Raw genomic sequence first — 21,772 nt, 5'->3', positions numbered from 1 at the left:
TCCAAGGCATTCTCAAGGGTCTTCTGCAACACCACAGTTCAAAAGCATCAATTCTTCAGCATTCAGCTTTTTTATAGTCCAACTCTCACATCCATACATGACTACTAGAAAAACTATGGCTTTGACCAGATGGACCTTTGTCAGAAAAGTAACGTCTCTGATTTTTAATATGCTGTCTAGGTTTGTGATAACTTTTCTTTCAAGGAGCAAGTGTCTTTTAATTTCCTGGCTGCAGTCACCATCTGCAGTGATTTTGGAGCCCAAGAAAATAAAGTCTGTTTCTCTTTGCATTGTTTCCCCATGTATTTTCCATGAAGTGATGGGACCGGATACCATGATCTTTGTTTTCTGAATGTTTTAAGTTTTAAACCAGCTTTTTCACTCTCCTCTTTCACTTTCATCTTTACTGAAAGTGTTCCTTTGGTTCCGCTTTGCTTTCTGCCATAAGGGTGGTGTCATTTGCATGTCTGAGGTTATTGCTATTTCTCCCAGCAATCTTGATTCCAGCTTGTGCTTCATCCAGCCTGTCATTTCACATGATGTACTCTGGATATAAGTTGAATAAGCAGGGTGACAGTATACAGTCTTGATGTACCCTTTCCCCAGTTTAGAACCAGTCATTTGTCCCATGTCCAGTTCTAACTGTTGCTAATCTAACAGATTTCTCAGGAGGCAGGTAAGATATTCTGGTATTCCTATCTCTTGAAGCATTTTCCACAGTCTGTTGTGCCAAAGTCAAAGGCTTTAGCCTAGTCAATGCAGTAGAAGTAGATGTTTTCTGGAATCATGACCTAGTTGAGGACCATTAGGGGTGAGGCGTCCTCTTGAGTTTAATATAGTGCTGGGCAAAAGCTGAAAAGTGTGTTGGACTTGCTATTGAATCCCAGACCACGTGTGCCTTCAAGGTAGGAGACACTAGTGGTTTTAGCAACAAACTCGGCATGACTGGCACCAGCAAGAATAGAATGGAAATACCAGCCACTGCCTATTATAATTCCGGGAAATAGGGCCCAGATGAGGCAAAATAGCTTGGTCATTTGTAAATGCCTTCCAGTAGTAGGAGGAAATCTGAGAAACTGCTTTGGCTAAAATGACTTGTTGAGGACTTCCCTGGTGGTGCAGTGAATAAGAATCTTTCCTCAGGAGAGACAGGTTCGATCCCTGGTGCAGGAAGTGTCCACCTGCCACAGAACAACTAAGACAGCGCTCCACTGATCCTGAGACCCTGCTCTAGAGCCCACGTGCTGCAGCTGCTGAAGCCCGAAGAAGACTCACAGGAAGGAAACCAGGAGCTGCGGGGAAGAGTGAGCCCCACTGGCCACAACTAGAGAAAGCCCCGGCAAGCAGTGAAGACCCAGGGTAGCCAAAAGTGGATAAATACATAAATAACCAAAAAACAACTTGTTGAGCGATTACACTGGGCCTGGTTACAGAGGACACCACAGAGAAGAAATCAGGGTTCAGTTACTACAGAGCTGATTTGCCAAAGATAATCACATCCTTATTATCTGAAGTTTAGAATATAGGGGGCTTTGACAGCATAAAATTCAATGTAAAATCAAAAGAATTCAGGAGCAGAGCCAAAAGTTAAATCTTCCCATGAAATAAACAATATTTGTCCTATTCTGAATTCATTACAAAGATGGCTTCCTTTATTTGAAAATAATAGGCTCATACTGGAACTTGAAAGTCTTTGGGAAATCTGAAATTTAATGCAAAGGAACAGAGAGAAAGATCCAAATGGATGGTGATTCCTAAATCATGCTTTCTCACTGGGGATAATGCTGCTTCCACGCATGCAGACATTAGTTCTCTGGAATTGAACAAATATTGTCATTACAATGATTAGTTATTACATGTCAAAGCTCAACCTGATACAACAAAATCTAACCCCTTAGTATTTATTTCTGTCTTTGGCCTTTCTTGTGTATCATACATAAGAGAAGCATTGAGATTGAGTTTATGGAATATAAACAAATTGTATACAAGATCAGTGGTACACCTAAGATGACTAGATGGTTCACTGGAGGACTTTCCACCTTTTGCTTTATCTCAAAGTCATATTGTGAGAGGTGGCCTTTCTGTACTTCTGAGAAACCACTGTCTGTCTTGTGCATGTTGCTTATGTCTGAACCTCGGTGTGATTTGGCCTCCAGATTAAATAAAAATGGAAACTTGTTTTTGCAAATAAAATACAAAAAATATTATATTTTCTTACAGAATTCTACAAAGGTGGTTCAACATGTCAAAGTACTAAAGAGAAAAAATGTTGATAATATCCAGATGAATATCTAGTAGGCAGTAAAACTAAAAATTATTTTCTGACATGAAGAAAATTCAATGATAAATACTGAAAATAAATACTAAAGAACTATTTTTAAGTTATTCAATGATTTGAGCAGCTTTGAATGACTTTTAAGTATGTCTATATCTTGGTATTATTATCAAGTATTTATGTAAATTTTATTGCAATATGTAATTGGATACATACCTACTTATATAAGTAAACATATGACATTAAAGTCACTCTGAAAACTGAGCTTATAAGGAAACAATAAAATTCAGTAGCTTTTACATTTAAATTATAGCTTAAAACTTTCTGTCATTCTTAACTACACTGGATACAAAGAGTAAGATTTACACTTCCTTTTTCTATGTACAAAGAAAAGATATTCATAGAGTACATAACTACATACACAGTATATCTATGCTATCAAAATTTCACAGTGCAGGGCAATTAAGAAAAAATATCTAAATATCTAAAAAATATCTAAAAAGTCTCTGTGGGCAGAAGAAAGAAGGGCAACATGAAAAAAAAAAAGACTGAGAAGTGCTGCCCTAACACACTGGAGAGTGCAAACTGAAAAGCAAAAACAAAAGTAGAAAGCAAGAGGGAACTCTCAGAAAATGGAAACCATGGGCTCCTATTTAAGACACAGGCCTGAAGGAAGGTCTTCAGGGAACCTAAAGAGCAAGTTCACAGAGTCACCCACCTCCCCAGGCCAGCAGCATCTGCAAGGTCCCCGATGGCCCCAGCCTGGTCCTTACTCCTGGCCCTGCTGCTGCTCAGCTGCAACTCCATCTGCTCTCTGGGCTGCCACCTGCCTCACACCCACAGCCTGGCCAACAGGAGGGTCCTGACGCTCCTGCGACAACTGAGGAGGGTCTCCCCTTCCTCCTGCCTGCAGGACAGGAATGACTTTGCATTCCCCCAGGAGGCGCTGGGTGGCAGCCAGTTGCAGAGGGCTCAAGCCATCTCTGTGCTCCACGAGGTGACCCAACACACCTTCCAGCTCTTCAGCACCGAGGGCTCGGCCGCTGCGTGGGACCAGAGCCTCCTGGACAAGCTCCGCACTGCACTGGATCAGCAGCTCACTGACCTGCAAGCCTGTCTGAGGCAGGAGCAGGGGCTGCAAGGGGCTCCCCTGCTCAAGGGGGACTCCAGCCTGGCTCTGAGGAAATACTTCCACAGAGTCACTCTCTATCTGCAAGAGAAGGGACACAGCCCTTGTGCCTGGGAGGTTGTCAGAGCAGAAGTCATGAGAGCCTTCTCTTCCTCAACAAACTTGCAGGAGAGATTCCGGAGGAAGGACTGACACACACCTGGTTCAACACGGAAATGATCCTCACAGACCAACAAGACCACATGCCTCCTGCGCGGCCTCGGGGAAGACTCTCATTTCTGCCGTCACTGAGCCCTGAAATGAATCAGGTTGTCAAATGTTTTCTGGAATATTAAGTAACATCATGTTCTACTCTATAGACACTGGTTCCTCACAGATGCCAAAGCTGATCTATCTATGTATTTAACTACCTGGACATTTATTTATCTATTTTAATATTTATTTAACTATTTATAAATATTTACATTATTTTGTTGATAAAATATTATGTATGTATACTGATGGGAAAATGGATATTTTGTATTTAGTCCGTTCATGATTTTTCTTCCTTTATTAAATTCTTACCCTAAAAGACTTACTTTGTTTTTTCATTAAAACAGAAACACCAATCCTGAATGGCAACCTGATTAAAAAATGCATTTTACAATTCTTTGAGCTCTCATTAGGATTTACAAGTTAGAAGCAAAAATATTCTAGCTCTAGCTATGTTGTTTCTTACTCTGAGGAACTTGAAGTGAACATAACCACTCCAATGCTTTTTGTAACTCTGATTTTTTTCAAAATAAGTAACCTAAAAACAATGATGAAAAAAAAATCCATTCTTCAGGATTTCATGAATTCTTGGGAAGGATTTTCTGCCTCTTGTTGGTTGTGGAACTTTTTCCCCCGGAAAACAATTGGAGAGCTGCTTGAATTCGTGGTATTCAGTTGGCGAGAGGTCAGGTGAATATCTTATCCTCACACTCAAATATCACAATCATTCACTTCCTCCCAGTGTAGAAATCCCTATTTCTCTCCTCATTCACTCTGCATGAAGGTGTCCTCTCCATTCAGACAGCTGTGTCTTTCTCCATTACAGTTTCTGGTTGTCAATTTCCCCTTAAGCCTGCAAACCACCAACTAAAAGCAGAACCTGAGAGAAAGTTCTAGATCTGTCAGAGACTCTCCTATGACTTCACCTGCTCTGCCTGCCAAGCACTGCAGGTCCAGACTGCCCAGGCTCCCAGGGAAACACAGTACATAGAGGGAACCCCGCCCCCCAGTGAACAAGGGTGGCGACTCCAGGGGCTCCTCTGAGCCTCTACCTGGGCTCTCGCCCATGCTGATTGCACTAGGAGGAGGTCACCTCATTCAGGAATCTCACTTGCTCAAAAAGCCCAAAGCACCGGAAACTTGGAGTTGAAAGTCAGCAGCAGCTTGAGAACTTGGAAGGAGATCAAAGATGTTTAATTGTTCACTGGAGCAGCAGCGGGTCCTCAGGACACGGAACAACACCTGAAATACCCTGAGGCAAGTGCTTCTCCACAGCACTCCTTTTCAGAGAATGAGAAGACTGACGTGGACACTGAGGACGGAGACAGAGCACGATGCCTGGCCTCTAGCTGTGTCCCCAGCACGGGTGACGTTCACACCACAGCAGCCTGCAGAGTCCTGGAAGGGGCGAGGGTCACTCCCTCATGCAGATTGCTTCTTCCCTAGGACCCAGCAAGTTATCACAGAGCAGGGCAAGAGTTGCCTGGGGACAGTGCAATCCAAGGAAGTTCTTAAATTCCATCATGGTGTCTTTGCATCTTTGAGAGACAAAATCAAACAAGACTGAATAGAAGGGACACAGGCAGGACTTTTAATACATTTAGCAACAGTGGGTCAGAGCTTTCTTCTCAGGACATATGTTAGTAACGTGCACACTGGAAGATCACAATTTCTCAAAGTAACAAAAATCTTTGTGGAAATTCATGTATTTAATGTAGGCAACCTTCAGGACATTGACGGATCAATCATCTTTCTCTTCTTTCTGGTTGGGACATATAGCACTCAGGAGCTATATGTAAAGTCAGAGGGACTTTTAAAATAATTTTATTTATTTATTCATTTTTCACTGTGCTGGGTCTTCATTGCAGCATGGCCTTTTCTCCAGTTGTGGCAAAGGTGGGTCCTCTCTAGTTGGGGCGCACAGGCTCCTCACTCTGGTAGCTTCTCTCATTGGGGAGCACAGATTCTAGTGCACTTGGCTTTGGTAGTGGTGGTCCCAGGGTCTAGAGCACAGGCTCAGTAGTTGCGGCACACGGGCTCAGCTGTTCTGCAGCACGTGGCTTCCTCTAGGACCACATGTGGTCCCAATGGCAGGTGGACTCCTTACCACTGAGCCACCATGGAAGCCCCTCAGAGAACATTTAAAGTACATTGAGAGGTTTGGAAACCTTCTTGAGGATTAGGGTCCGAAACAAGTAAAAAACATTCCTATATTAGTGCTAAAAATATCATTTCACTGAAAAATTATTTTCTAAATAAACTTTTCATCTCAATTCTACAGTATTACTTAATGATGTTTAATAGGTTGAGCTAGAGATATTTTAAAAAAGATAACTCTACAAGACTTTGAGGCTTATTTCACAATTTGAGCCAGTCTATCCCTGCTAAGAAGAACATTTTCACTGCTTCTGTCTAGGAAGCACACGTGTTCCTCCATCTTGGTCTCACACAGGCCTCCTCAACACACACATCTTGACCAGAATTTGGAAGATGGAGTAGTGGTTCCTCACTGGACTCCATCAGGAGACAACAGGATGACCCGTCTGGACTGGAGGTGAGAAATGCAGGTGAGAACAGCAGGTTATGTCAGGAGGTCTACTGGAAGGGGTCCTGGTCAACCAAAAAAAAAAAAACCTCAAAAACCCAAAACCAGACTCCCGAGAATTCATTTAATTGGGAGTACTTGCTGAGGACTACAGGCTGGAGGTCAGCCTCTTCTCAGCTCTGAGAAACTGCCCCACAAACGTAGAGGAGGTCAGTATGCATGTGATTGTGGTGTCATCTGCAAATCTGAGGTTACTGATATTTCTCCCAGCAATCTTGATTCCAGCTTGTGCTTCCTCCAGCCCAGCATTTCTCATGATGTACTCTGCATATAAGTTAAATAAGCAGGGTGACAATATATAGCCTCGATGTACTCCTTGGCCTATTTGGAACAAGTCTCTTCTTCCATGTCCAGTTCTAACTGTTGCTTCCTGACCTGCATACAGATTTCTCAAGAGGCAGGTCAGGTCGTCTTGTATGCCCATCTCTTGAAGAATTTTCCACAGTTTATTGTGATGCACATAGTCAAAGATTTTGGCATAGTCAGTGAAGCAGAAATAGGTGTTTTTCTGGAACTCTGTTGCTTTTTTGATGATCCAGCGGATGTTGGCAATTTGATCTCTGGTTCCTCTGCCTTTTCTAAAACCATCTTGAACATCTGGAAGTTCATGGTTCACGTATTGCTAAGCCTGGCTTGGAGAATTTTGAGCATTATTCACTAGCATGTGAGATGAATGCAATTGTGCAGTAGTTGGAACATTCTTTGGCATTGCCTTTCTTTGGGATTGGAATGAAAACTGACCTTTTCCAGTCCTGTGGCCACTGCTGAGTTTTCCAAATTTGCTGACATATTGAGTGCAGCACTTTCACAGCATCATCTTTCAGGATTTGAAATAGCTCAACTGGAATTCCATCACCTCCACTAGCTTTGTAGTCATGCTTCCTAAGGCCCACTTGACTTCACATTCCAGGATGTCCGGCTCTAGCTGAGTGTGAGTGATCACACCATCATGATTCTCTGGGTCATGAAGATCCTTTTTGTACAGTTCTTCTGTGTATTCTTGCCACCCCTTCTTAATATCTTCTGCTTCTGTTAGGTCCATACCATTTCAGTCCCTTATTGAGCCCATCTTTGCATAAAATGTTCCCTTGGTATCTCTAATTTTCTTGAAGAGATCTCTAGTCTTTCCTGTTCTGTTGTTTTCCTCTATTTCTTTGCACTGATCATTGAGGAAGGCTTCTTATCTCTCCTTGCTATTCTTTGGAAGTCTGGATTCAAATGAGTATATCTTTCCTTTTCTCCTTTGCTTTTCACTTCTCTTCTTTTCACAGCTATTTGTAAGGCCTCCTCAGACAGCCATTTTGCTTTTTTGCATTTCTTTTTCTTGGGGATGTTCTTGATTCCTGTCTCCTGTACAATATCACGAACCTCTGGCCATAGTTCATCAAGTTCTCTGTCTATCAGATCTAGTCCCTTAAATCTATTTCTCACTTCCACGGTATAGTCATAAGGGATTTGATTTAGATCATACCTGAATGGTCTAGTGGCTTTCCCCACTTTGTTCAATTTAAGTCTGAATTTGGCAATAAGGAGTTCATGATCTGAGCCACAGTCAGCTCCCAGTCTGGTTTTTGCTGACTGTATAAAAGTTTCTCCATCTTTGGTTGCAACGAATATAATCAATCTGATTTTGGTGTTGACCATCTAGTGATGTCCATGTGTGGAGTCTTTTGTTGTGTTGTTGGAAGAGGGTGTTTGCTATGACCAGTGCGTTCTCTTGGCAGAACTCTATTAGCCTTTGCCCTGCTTCATTCTGTACTCCAAGGCCAAATTTGCCTGTTACTCCAGGTGTTTCTTGACTTCCTACTTTTGCATTCCAGTCCTCTATAATGAAAAGGATATCTTTTTTGGGTGTTAGTTCTAGATGAACTTGTAGGTCTTCAAAAGCCCAGAGATAAATCCACGAACCTATGGACACCTTATCTTTGACAAAGTAGGCAAGGATATACAATGGAAAAAAGACAACCTCTTTAATAAGTGGTGCTGGGAAAACTGGTCAACCACTTGTAAAAGAATGAAACTAGAACACTTTCTAACACCATACACAGAAATAAACTCAAAATGGATTAAAGATCTAAATGTAAGACCAGAAACTATAAAACTCCTAGTGGAGAACATAGGCAAAACACTCTCCGACATAAATCACAGCAGGATCCTCTATGACCCACCTCCCAGAATATTGGAAATAAAAGCAAAACTAAACAAATGGGACCTAATGAAACTTAAAAGCTTTTGCACTACAAAGGAAACTATAAGTAAGGTGAAAAGACAGCCCTCAGATTGGGAGAAAATAATAGCAAATGAAAAAACAGACAAAGGATTAATCTCAAAAATATACAAGCAACACCTGAAGCTCAATTCCAGAAAAATAAATGACCCAATCAAAAAATGGGCCAAAGAACTAAACAGACATTTCTCCAAAGAAGACATACAGATGGCTAACAAACACATGAAAAGATGCTCAACATCACTCATTATTAGAGAAATGCAAATCAAAACCACAGTGAGGTACCATTACAAGCCAGTCAGGATGGCTGCTATCCAAAAGTCTACAAGCAATAAATGCTGGAGAGGGTATGGAGAAAAGGGAACCCTCTTACACTGTTGGTGGGAATGCAAACTAGTACAGCCACTATGGAGAACAGTGTGGAGATTTCTTAAAAAACTGGAAATAGAACTGCCATATGACCCAGCAATCCCACTGCTGGGCATACACACTGAGGAAACCAGATCTGAAGGAGACACGTGCACCCCAATGTTCATCACAGCACTGTTTATAATAGCCAGGACATGGAAGCAACCTAGATGCCCATCAGCAGATGAATGGATAAGGAAGCTCTGCTACATATACACCATGGAATATTACTCAGCCATTAAAAAGAATTCATTTGAATCAGTTCTAATGAGATGGATGAAACTGGAGCCCATTATACAGAGTGAAGTAAGCCAGACAGATAAAGAACATTACAGCATACTAACACATATATATGGAATTTAGAAAGATGGTAACGATAACCCTATATGCAAAACAGAAAAAGAGACACAGAAGTACAGAACAGACTTTTGAACTCTGTGGGAGAAGGTGAGGGTGGGATGTTTCGAAAGAACAGCATGTATATTATCTATGGTGAAACAGATCACCAGCCCAGGTGGGATGCATGAGACAAGTGCTCGGGCCTGGTGCACTGGGAAGACCCAGAGGAATCGGGTGGAGAGGGAGGTGGGAGGGGGTATCGGGATGGGGGATCGGGATGGGGAATGCGTGTAACTCTATGGCTGATTCATATCAATGTATGACAAAACCCACTGAAATGTTGTGAAGTAATTAGCCTCCAACTAATAAAAAAAAAAAAAAATAAGAGGAACCATTCAACTTCAGCTTCTTCAGCATTACTCATCGGGGTATCGACTTAGATTACCGTGATATTGAATGCTTTTCCTTGGAAAACATTGTCTTTTTCATTATGAAGACATAAATACTTATTTTGTCTACATAAACGTATCATGGAATAGCATTTGTCCATTTATACTACAGAAGAGTCCTAACACTTTCCAGGAAATGATTGTCAAAAGGTGGAATTCCTGGAATTCCCTGGCAGTCCAGTGGTTAGGACTCCATGCTTCCAGTGTAAGAAGCTCAGGTACCAGGATTATCTGTCCAGGGAACTAAGATTCTGCAAGCTGTGGAGTGCAGCCACCCCTTCACCTCCCCCCCAAAATAAAACAGGTATAAAGGAGTCTCTGAAACTGTGGTAAATGATTAGTCCTGAAGTCACAAGTATAACTAGTTTATACCCAGTCAGCAAAGAACGGTTGGTGTCAGTATGTGGGAGAGGACTCACTTCCTCCAGGGAAGTTGCCAACATGAGGTGCCGAGTGGCTGATCCTGACCCCTGTTACTCTTCCTCCCACCTCCTCCTCAGCCCTGCTTTACTGAACAATCCACTCCCTTACGCAATATCTTCACTGCCTCCAACACAGGACCTGTGTTCTGTGATGCTTTCTAGCCTCAAAGGTTCTCTCAGTGGAAATCACTGGAAGACAGCACAAGTGAAGGGAGAGTTCTCGAAGTTTCAACACCTTTGAATTGCATCTCTGCTATTTCACAGCAGTGTGACCCTGAAAAATGTCACAAACACTAAGGAGAAGGACATGGCAACCCACTCCAGTATTCTTTCTTGAAAATCCCATGGACAGAGGAGCCTCGTGGGCTACAGTCCTTGGGTCACAAGTCAGACAGGACTGAACCAACTTAGCATGCACGCAAGCATGCATGCTGTCTTGATCTTCTTCTCAAGTATGGGGAAAATAACAGTAGTTTTTCATAGGACTACTGTTTGGATCAATGAGTCCATATTACAAGAGGCATAAAATATGCCTGGCAGAAATAATCAGGACACTGAGAGTCCAGAGTAGCTGCCCACAGTGGGGAGACAGGACAGCTGGCCTGAGGCAGTGACTGAAAGGCAACACTAGAAAGACGCTAGGTCTTCGGTAAAAATATTTAACTTGGGTGCTAGTTTCACAGTATATTCAGTGTGTGAACTCTCCTGTGCTCAATGCTGAAGACAGTTCCAATTTCTGTGCTTCAGACTTCTAGAAGTATTCTTAGGAAGTCATAGAAATTCTTTGAGAAAGAAGGAGTAGTAGAAAATGCTTTGATCTACTATAAAAATGCATAATAGGGAAATCATAGAGATCTGATACAAATGCAGAATATCACACACATTACTCATTAATAATGTTTCTTGCTTCTTTAGTATGAGTACTACTCTACTACTCCTTTAAGAAACTTCTAAAATTACCTTCTCAACTCTGTTGGGTTTCAGACTTTCAGCAGCAAAGCAGAGTCAGGAGGAAAAGAGCAAGGGCCATGAAGTGTGAGGTTCTGCTCTCCAAGCCTGGGCTGTCCTGGGTTTGATCCTACCTGTTTTCCATAAAAACTTCAGTCCCTAAGTGCGGGCAGTGTCATCCCCAGAGTCAGTCCTTCTCAGAAATTAGTGCTTTTAGAGGAGAGATTGCTACAAGTATATGCAGGTGTCTTATAATGCAAGTGAGTGTCTTTCTCCGAACAAGTGGCCATGAAGTCAATTTTATTGGTCAAAATACATAAACCACGCACATGCATATTGCCAACTGTTCACAATAACAATGGCTAAATTAACCTATACTCAAGACCATTTAAGTCCTTATATGTGCTCACACATTAACCAAAATAGGATCTTATCATCCTTTTTAGTTTTTGCCAATCTGACTGGTGACACAGAGCATCTAGCAGCAACCATTAGTTTTCCTGTTCCTAATTGATGGTGGTTGTCATCCGTCATACTCCAGCCTTCTAGTCCACCTCTTGGAATTGGTTCGGGAGAACTCTGAAAGAAAAACAATCTGCAGCCAAAGGAGAAATGTACTGGAAGGAACTGGAGCCCCAGCATCACAGAGTAGAGCTCAGAAGAAGAGCTGTGGAGTTGAGACTTCAGTTTTAAGACCAGTATGCTAGAATAGGTGACAACCCTTCCCCATCATATCCACTGGAAATGCAGGTTTCTTCTGTGAATTTCTGACCCATACACAATGCACCCTTTGCTCTTGCATTGTTACTTACCCACGTAAAGATGTTCATTATTCATTTTTGTTCAAACTCCGTGATCTCCAGCTAGAAGACACACAGATTTCAAGGTTTTTAACCAGATCCCAGGCTCCACACTCACACTACCCTCCTGCCATCTGGCTGGTATCTAGTCTGAGTTTCATTTGTGACAAAGACACTTGTGGTTTTCCTGTGTTCAGGGCCCAGAAATGTTTTCTTTTCAAACTCATGAGCTAGATCATGACCTGCTCTGGTTTTCAGGGCTTTAGAAATCAGCCTTGATGGTGATGCCTTCCGAAGATGCATGCTGGAATCATATACCCAACTGTCTATTTCACAGTTGATACCTACTGAGCACACATGATGCTGAAATCAAAAGCATTTTGATTGCAGCTTTTTAAGCAACTTATCCATATGATCTGACATTCTGAAAAAGTTAATGAACCTTTCCAATGAAAAACAGGCTACATAGAAAAAGGAATGTTTAATAGATGATCCTTGGTTAAAAGACATGAGAGGGAAAAGGATTTTGAGACTGGTTGAGATTAAGTTGAGATTGGTTATTTAAGATAATTACTGGGTCATAATTTATCAAATATGGCATTCCTTCAGTGAGGAGAGATATATACAAAGTAGCTATTTTGAAAACATTACTGATGATTTTGCTTCCATTAAAGCCAGGAACATAAAAGTACTGTTGGGGCATAAGGAAAATATTTCAACTTGGTGCGAGTTTAAGACTTATCTATTTTAAAAGATTTTTCAAACAATTAATATTACAGGAGAAATTTACCTTTTATATTACTATTGAATGAAATAATTTTCTCAACCCTGGGAGCTCCTTTAAGTCTCAGTCTTGTCCCCAGTCTTCCTTCCCACTGGAGGATCCCAATATCTAGTAGATTTCTGTCCGGATTGTAGATGCCTTTCCCATTGTCCCTGAATTAGTCCTTTTCCCCAGAAACAGCCCTGAATCTGAAAACATACCACAACATGCTCTGATTTTCAGCCATCTGCTGCTGCTACTGCTAAGTCGCTTCAGTCGTGTCCGACTCTTCGCGATCCCGTGGACTGCAGCCTACCAGGCTCCTCTGTCCATGGGATTTTCCAGGCAAGAGTACTGGATGGGTTGCCATTGGATTTCCAGCCATCAATCGCAGCATAAACAGGCACCGCTGTAAATCGCTCTGGGTAAAATCTCCTCCCAGGAAGGGGAGGGTGGATACAAGGGCAGGTGCAGACATCAAAGGCTCTGACAGAAGCAGCGGCAAAGCTGCCCTGGGCAGTCGGGCCCGAAAAAGAACTTTCCTCTCTGCTCGCGCGGCCCCAGGCGCTCCCTGGGCTCCGGCGGCTCCCTCCGAGGGCGACCCCCGAGTTCTCCCCGTGGATCCGCCGCCCGAGTTGGCCGCTCTGTACCTGGAGGCGGGTCCAGCTGGGTTTGCGTCGCCGGTCTGTCAGTTCCTGAGAGATCGGGCGCCCCCTCCCGGCCGTTGGGGCGCAGCGAAAGGAGCTTGGAGGGCGGCTTAGCTCAGGGCAGGACCTGAGCTGTTTCCCTGAGGCCCAGGGCAAGTGCTGACTTTCTGAACTCCTGTTTCCTGCTGATGGCCATGGGGATGCTCTGCTCCATCCCTCACAACTCACCCGTTAGCATGCGTCGCCTAGTATTCTTCCAGTCATTTCCCATATTCATGTAATTTGGTAGCATTAAGTATGCTTTACCTATATCCACAAGTACCGTCAGCTTGGGGTTTTCTACAGTGGATTCACTGAATGTTTGTAATCGAATCTCGCGCAGTGGTCATAACTCTCAAGGACCTTGTCCATCACGTATCTATTTTATGGTGAGGATCACTTAACAATCTATGAGTGATCTTGGATAGTGAACTATGATTATTTTATATTTATTAGAATTATTAATTTTGACAAGCACAGTTAGACTCTCAGTAATAACTACCACTTGATAATTTCATTTTGCTTCTTCTAAAAAATAATCAGGATACTTTGTAAATCGCTCAGCTTATCTAGAATTTGGAGGGAGGAGTTAATTAATGGAAATAAGAGCTTTGTAACATCGAGGTATGAAACAAAAAGGAACATCTTGTGTTAGAAGTAAAGTAGGGGAATAAGTGAGAGTTCAGTACATGCAGTGTGCTCAGGTGTTTATGCTGTGGATAGGGAGTTTGGAATCTGACCTATTAGGTTTTGAAACCTGGATTTGCAAATTCATTCTTAGATTATTTTATTCAAATAAAGTCTTAGCAGTGGGCTCTTGAAAAGGAGAATATCAACTCAGTTTCAACTATGTTGGAAGGATTAAGTGAGTCCCTTACAGAGGCTAAGGAATTTGTCGTTGTTGTCACTGTCATTTTTGATGAACACTGATAGTCTGTGGAATTTGTCTGGCAAAAGTACTAGTCGCTCAGTTGAGTCTGACTCTTGGTGACCCCATAAACTGTAGCCTGCCAGGTTCCTGTGCGCAAGGAATTCTCCAAGCAAGAATCCTGGAGTGGGTACCATTTCCTTCTCCAGGGGAACTTCCCAACGCATGGATTGAACCTTGGTCTCCTGCATTGCAGGTGGATTCTTTACCATCTGAGCTACCAGGGAAGCCTGGTAGATCCTTGGTAATTAGGTTCACAGTACAACATGAATAACAGTTAATTAGTAAACAATTCAGGGTGGATGTGCCATAAAAATGAGGGTAGCATCAGGCAATGTGTTCTTTTTCCGCAAATAAATACCGAGAAGGAAACATATCCTAATGAATCTTTACCATAAACACAATACCTTGGTATCTTCTTATTACCATGTTATAGACTAAATGTGTGTGTGTTCCCCAAATTCATATATTGAAACCCTACTCCTTAAGACTTCCCTGATGGTCCAGTGGCCAGGATTCCATGCTCCCAAAGCAGGGAGCCTGAGTTGGATCTCTGTTCAGGGAACTAGATCCTGCATGAGGCAGGCAAGACTTCCCATGGCCCAAGTAAAGAGCCTGCATGAAGCAAAGAAGATGCAATATCCAGCATGCTTCAACTAAGACCTGGCCCAGCCAAATAAGCACATAAATATTTTTAACATTCTTCAAAAACCTGCAGAAACCCAACCCATGAATGTGATCATATCACAAACTGGAATATTAAAGAAATCATTAGGGTTAACAATCAATAAAATGCAGCTCTTACTTTTAATATCATAATTTTACTGTTAACCAGATTAAGATCAGGATCTTTTGGAGTCATTTCATTCCCTATCATTCTCGTTTTTCAAAGCATCTTCTCATTGCCCAAGTGGATTTATCAACTACACAGATGCTAGGCAAGGCTGGTCTCCTCAACCCTGCCAGAAAGGGTTTGTGTCCTAGAAACTGGGGTTCTGATTGCCCATCTCTCTTCCATCTCCCCTTATGCTGATCACATGTGGATTAAAGGAAAGGAAAATCAGCTAGCTGGTCTTCCAAAGCTGAAGGCAGTCAACTGACTCAGGACTTGGCCTTCATTGAGCTTCTGTAAGAAGCAGCCCTGTCCCAGGCTTTCTATTGTTCATATTGGCCTCATCCTCCCCCTCTGCCACAGCCTACTCCCCAGGCATGCCTCACTGCAGTTTGCTATCTCAGAATACCTCATTACGTCAGGGGAAAACCACTTCCCTTCTTCCATATTCAAGACATTGAGACTTACCCTTGTTTTTTGTTGCCCACAAAACAACTGTGCAATTTTACTTTCTAGGAAAGTTGCAAAGAGAAACAAGAAAGTGATAGAGATGCAGCCCCTCTGACTTTCTTTACTTCCCTTTATTGTTCTTGTCTCATCATGAAATAGAATCAGAGCAGAAGAGGAATACCAACATTGTCCAATAAGTCACTAAGTGAATATAAACAGTTTAAATGAAAAATTATGCTCTGGTAAAGGAAAGAAGGCTATTTTTCCTGATCTAGTGACCTGGGTCTCACTGCCTTGCAACCTCAGAGGAGACAGAAACAGAGGAACAGAGATGCCCAGTAGAATCAACTGCCCGAATAAATGACTGAAACTCATTAGATTCTGTGACATAAGCTTCCAATGAGGGACAACACCATCACTGAATCTCCTTCCTCCAGCTCAGAAACTCTGAGCAGAGCAAGTGTTGAAGAGTTTAAGTAAAAGATTTGAATAATAAACCCTATATTTGGCAAAGTAAATATTATTTATCTACGAAAAAGTAAAATAATTGCAGTTGGAAACTCCTCCACCAACTTGCGCAAACATACTTTGGCTCTCAGCTTCTGAGCAGTGCTGACAACTTGGAAACCTGGGGAAATTGGTCAGGAGAAGAAGAGGTCACCACCGAGAACTAGGGTCCTTCACACAACCACTCCAGTGGAGCGGGTGGGGTTTCAGGAAGACTATCTTCCCAATAAGTAAACAAGCCCTCCACAGAAAGGAGATTCTTGTCCACAGGATGTGGTGGGCCTGTCCTCAGGGAGGGAGTCCAGCAGGTGAGGAAGGGACTCACTCACTCCAGAGGACAGGCTGTGGCTCTGTGTGATCTCTCCCTTGTGAGTGAGGTGCTGCTGGGGAAATACAATTATCTTGGAATTAGAATCTCCTCACCCATGTGCCCTGAGAAGAATTAGGATTCTGGTGGGTGTCCTGGCCCAGTCTGTGGAGGACCACAGGTGTCCAATAAGAAAATGGTGGGAAGAAAGGGTGATGTCTCTAATAGACCTGCCCTCGTGGTTCCCTGAAGGGCAGGGATCTGCAGGAATGTGTTCCAGAAGGAAGAGAAATGTGGGAGGAGTTCAAGGACTGATAATAATCAGCTTCTTCTCTAAGTCAAACACTAAGGAAAACTCATCCTTTGTTTCCAAGAGCTTAACTGCCAGAATGATCTGGTAAATCCCTTACAAATAGGGAAACGATAGGGCTGACAGAGCCTGGCTTCCTATGGAAACTAAGAGGGAAAAAAGGAGCCTAAGAGCAAGCCAACAATGTGTTCATGGATGAGAGGACAGCAACACTTATGAATGAGAGATGAAGGGCAATAACCTGTGTGATATCACATGTCCATCAATTCTGACTTAAGACACAGATCCTATCACAGTCTAGAAGAAAGAAAATTTCTTTGACTATATAGAAAATACGTAACAGAAAACCAAAAAGGAAGTAAAAGTGTATAGAAATGATTAGAAAATGAAAACTACTGTGTTTCCTATTTAATGGCCTTGCTTAGAAAGCATGGCATCAGAGAACCTACCTCAAGGTTCAGCAGACGCTGTCTCCGCCAGCCCAGCAGCAGCCTCATCTTCCCCATGGCCCTCGTGCTCTCTCTACTGATGGCCCTGGTGCTGGTCAGCTACGGCCCTGGAGGATCCCTGGGCTGTGACCTGTCTCTGAACCACGTGCTGGCTGCCACTGAGAAGAACCTCACTCTCCTGGACCAAATGAGGAGACTCTCCCCTCACCTCTGTCTGCAGGAGAGAAAAGACTTCGCTTTTCCCCAGGAGATGGTGGAGGGCGGCCAGCTGCAGGAGGCCCAGGCCATCTCTGTGCTCCACGAGATGCTCCAGCAGAGCTTCAACGTCTTCAACACAACGCGCTCCTCTGCTGCCTGGGACACCACCCTCCTGAAGCAGCTCTGCACTGGATTGGGTCAGCAGCTGGCTGACCTGGACTACTGTTTGCAGCAGGTGACGGGAGAGGAAGACTCTGCCCTGGGGAGGAAGGGCCCCACAGATGCCGTGAGGAGGTACTTCCAGGGAATCCATGTCTACCTGAATGAGAAGGAATACAGCGACTGTGCCTGGGAAATTGTCAGATTGGATATAAGGAGAGCCTTTTCTCTCTTCATCAACCAGCTTGCAAGAACGTTTAAGAATGTAGGATGGAGACTGATCTGACCTTGACATGACTCTCACTGACTAAGATGCCACATCACCCTCGTATACCCACCTGGGGTCATTTCAGAAGACTCTGAATTCTGCTTCAGCCACCAAATTTATTGAATTAACTCAGCCAATACATGTCAGTGGTAATAAGCAAGGAGATATAAAAGTACCCAGGTGCACGAGTATCAGTCTATAAGCAACAACTGCTTTGATGTTATTGATATTTTATTTATTTAATGTTATTGTATCTCAATATTTCATATTTTCATATAAAAGATGTATGTGCTTACATTGTATTAAAATTTAGAAAATATATTCCCCTTTCTATGATTCAAATTGTAATTTGTTTTATTTATTGAATACTTATCAAGGACAACTTCTTGAGTTTTTTTATTTTAAAAAACTAAGTCCTTATTTTGTCTATATATACCTATCACAAAACAGTATTTGTTCATTTTATACTGTGGAACAGTTCTATGACTTTCTAACAAATGTCTGTCAAAAGGTGGAATTCTTCAAGCTTTCTGGTGGTGCAGTTTTTAGCACTCTGAGTTTTCCCTCCAGGTTGCCTTGGTTGAGAACTAAGATCTTCTAAGCTGTCGAGGGTGCCAAGAAAATAACAGGTAGAAAGGAGATTATGAAATTGTACAAAATGGTTCATCTTGATGTCATAGGCATAACTAATCCATACCCACTCATTACAGAATGGTTGATATAAATGTCTGAGGGAAGCAGTCCCCTCCTGCAGGAAAGCTGACGACATGCGGTGTTGATGGCCGTTCCTGACTCCTATTACTCTGTCTCCCACCTTCTCCTCAGCCCTGCCTCCTCAGGACTGAGCAGTTCACCCCCTCACACAGCGCCTTCACTGCCTCCATCTCAGGAGCTCCGTTCTGTGCTGGTTTCTTCTAGCTGCACGGTGTAGTCAGAGTGGAAGCCACAGGAAGAGAGCCCAAGGGAAAGGAGAGTTCTAGAAATTCCAAAACCTCTGAATCCCAGCCCTGCTATTTACCAACAGTGTGACCCTGAAAAGTCTCACAAACACAACAGGTCCGTTTCCTCATCTTTAGTACGCAGACAATAAGAGTAGTTTTCACAGGATTACTGTTTGGATTCAATGAGTTCACACACAAGAATCATCAAGTGCTCCTGGCAGAAATCATCAGGACTTTGAGGATCACAGTGTGGCTGCCCGCAGGGAGGAGGCAGGACAGCTGGCCTGAGACTGTGACTAGAAGGGGACACTGCAAAGTTGCTGCGCCCCCGGCAAAGGTATTTTCCTTTCACCTTGGGTGCTAGTTCCAAAATGCTTTCAGTGTGAGAACTTTCCTTGGCTGTATGCTGAAAAGCATTCCAATGTCTGGGTTTCATATCTCTAGAAAGCACTCCTATGAGTTCATCAAACACTCTTTGAGAAAGATGAATTAGTAGAAAATGCTTTGATGTAGTACAAAGATGAATAATAGGGAAAGAATAGAGATCTCATATCAATGCAGAAAATCAAACACATGCACAGGCAGGAAGGAAAGAGCAGGTGCTGTGAAATGGATTTCTGCCCTCCAGTCCTGCGGTGTCCCGGGTTGGATCCTAGTTCTCTTTTCAATAAAGCCCCTTGTCTATACTTGCTGGCAATGTCACCTCCTGGAGCCTCTGCATTGCTACTGAAAGACCAAAACCCAACAACGAGTCCAGAAACCAACTGTTACCTCCTCATACTAAAGACATGAGAAACATTATTAATGAATGAAGTATGAATCCTAAAATAGTTTTACCAGTTAAACTGCTTGAAAACAACAATCCTGCTGCATTTTTTCTTTTCATTTTTTGTGGGTTACTGTTGTCTTCTCAGGTGACCAGTGTATTTGTTATCTCGTCATCTCTTTACTTTTCCCTCAATTCTCTGCATCATTTAGTCCAGTTGATTTTTCTGTCCTATCCTACAGTTTTCTCAGCTTTAAAATAGGGAGAAGTGGATATATGTGTACTCAGAGCTGGTTTACACGGTTGTACACAAAAATCAACACAACATTGTAAAGCAATTATTCTCCAATTAAAATCAAAATAGGGATAATGAGAATACTGTACTCCATTCAATATACCATCTCATGTCATTTAATCTATATGATGTTAATACAACAACTTACAAAATTATCAGATATGAGTCAATTATATAAAGCATCAGGGACACAGTAAACATTAACACATTAAAATTAAACATACTAAAATGAGAGTTGTTACTGTGACAGGTGTATACAGAGCTCTGACCATTATTTCATATCTACCTTAGAGAGGATTATGCCATATCTGTGCCTTGCTCAATTCTAATTTTTAATGCAAAACTTCTACTTCTACAAATTAGAACAGGTTAGTCTTCTCTAGGATTGTACAAAGAATATCTACACATTTTTAAATTTTACTAGCAAATGAAATAATCTCACAGCTGTAGCAAGCACGCCGAGATATTTACTGGGCATCAAGTCACCATACAATCAGTGCATTTAGCATATAAGGTTTCTATTAAGTAGCAAATGGTACATTAAGTGGAAACCTACATTATGCTGAACACAAAAACATCTTGATTATGAATTTTAAAGCAACTTATCTGTATGAAATGACATTTTTAAAAGTTCATAAAACTCTCCAATGCAAGACCATGTATAAATTTGAAAGCTTAACATAAGATCCTAGGCTAAAAGAGAAGAAAGAAAGAAAGATTTTGAAAATTGAGATTAATAATTTTAGGTAGTTACTGGGTCATAAGTTTGTCAACTACAGGTTTTGCTCAACTGAACTGAGATGAACAAAGAAGTCATTTTGAAAACATTTGCATTTGATCTTGTTTTGGCATAAGGAAAATATGTAAACTTGGTGTGAGTTTCAAACTTATTTATACATTTTAAAATATTTTTCAACGAGTTGAACATTGAAGGAGAAATTAACCATTTATATTAAATGAAATCATTTTCCCTTTCCTGTAAGTCTCAGTCTTGTCCTCAAGTCTTCCCACAAGAGGGCCCCAATATCTAAAGATGCCAGTCCAGACTTTAGGTGCCTTATCCCCTTTCCCCGAATCAGTCCTTTCCCCAGAAACAACCCTGAATCTGAAAACACACCCCAACATGCTCTGATCTCCAGCCATGAATCACTGCATAAACGGGCACTGGGGTAAAGCGCCCTGGCTAAAATCTCCTCCCAGGAAGGGGAGGAAGGACACAGAGGCAGGTGCAGAAATCACAGGCTCCAAGCAAAGTGACTGCAAAGCTGCCCTGGGCTGTTGGCCGGAAAAGGGAGTTTCCTCAGTGCTCCCGGGGTTCCATGTGCTCCCGGGGCCCCAGCAGCGCCTTGCCCAGGCCTGGGGCTCCTGCCCACTGGGACTCCCCTGTTCTCCTTGGTGGATCTAGCACTCGAGCTCAAGGCGCTTGACCCGCAGGTGGTGCCCGCTGGGCGGGCAGGGCCAGTTGGTCTGTTACAGGGAGATCTGCGGTGCCCATCCCAGCCGCAGAGGCAGGGGGAAGGCAGCTTTGAGCTCCTTGTAGAGCTGGAGCCCTGGGACTCAGTTACACTGAAGCGCTGAGTTTGGCGATTCCTGGTCTCTCAGAGGGTGGCAAAGGTGATGATCACCATTCTCCAGGGCTGGAGAACATCACCCTCCATGTCATCAGGGAAGGGGTTGGCATCTGGTGAGCTTGGTGATCCTGCAGATGCTGGGCTCTGCCAGCCTTTATCCAGCTCTTCCCAGCAACTTCCCGCATATAAGATCTTTAAATAGGCCAGAATTGTCATTTTCTGCACTTTTCTCAATTTTGTTTTCATGGAGAAACTTTTTCCTTCCATCCTGGCCATCAGAGAATGTCACAGCTTTGATGCTTCTTTTGTGTTTTTACAATGGAAATGAAATATACTCACGGAAAAGTCTTAATCCAAAAGGAGCTATTCATCTATATGAGTCAACTCAGCTTGAAATAAAAACCTGAAGCTCTATCTAACTCACTTCTTTAGTCTAAAAGAGAACTCAAAGGTGTGACTACATAGTCTATTGTGACAGTTTAAATTGC

General features: G+C 42.6%; 1 protein-coding gene, 1 long non-coding RNA gene and 1 pseudogene across 2 annotated transcripts; 2 read left to right on the top strand and 1 right to left on the bottom strand.

Annotated features, from left to right (window-relative positions):
* Positions 1-3,026: 3,026 nt before the first annotated feature.
* On the top strand, positions 3,027-3,596 carry LOC133048615 (interferon alpha-1-like). Its single transcript, XM_061132362.1, has one exon. The coding sequence runs from the start codon at positions 3,027-3,029 to the stop codon at positions 3,594-3,596; it is 570 nt and encodes a 189-aa protein (XP_060988345.1).
* Positions 3,597-11,405: 7,809 nt separating this feature from the next.
* On the bottom strand, positions 11,406-12,975 carry LOC133048685 (uncharacterized). Its single transcript, XR_009691096.1, has 3 exons — positions 12,839-12,975; positions 11,867-11,917; positions 11,406-11,633 (listed from the first exon to the last, which is right to left on the bottom strand). It is a non-coding gene; the product is annotated as an uncharacterized LOC133048685 (long non-coding RNA).
* Positions 12,976-17,141: 4,166 nt separating this feature from the next.
* On the top strand, positions 17,142-17,712 carry LOC133048581 (interferon omega-1-like; annotated as a pseudogene).
* Positions 17,713-21,772: the final 4,060 nt, after the last annotated feature.

Source organism: Dama dama, chromosome 29, assembly GCF_033118175.1.
Source record: "Dama dama isolate Ldn47 chromosome 29, ASM3311817v1, whole genome shotgun sequence".
NCBI lineage: Eukaryota > Metazoa > Chordata > Mammalia > Artiodactyla > Cervidae > Dama > Dama dama.
The sequence above is the reverse complement of the archived record's forward strand: the minus strand, read 5'-3'. Positions and strand labels throughout refer to the sequence as shown.

Coding starts and splice junctions, on each gene's coding strand:
- LOC133048615 (XM_061132362.1), top strand. CDS start 3,027: ATGGCCCCAGCCTGGTCCTTACTCCTGGCCCTGCTGCTGCTCAGCTGC.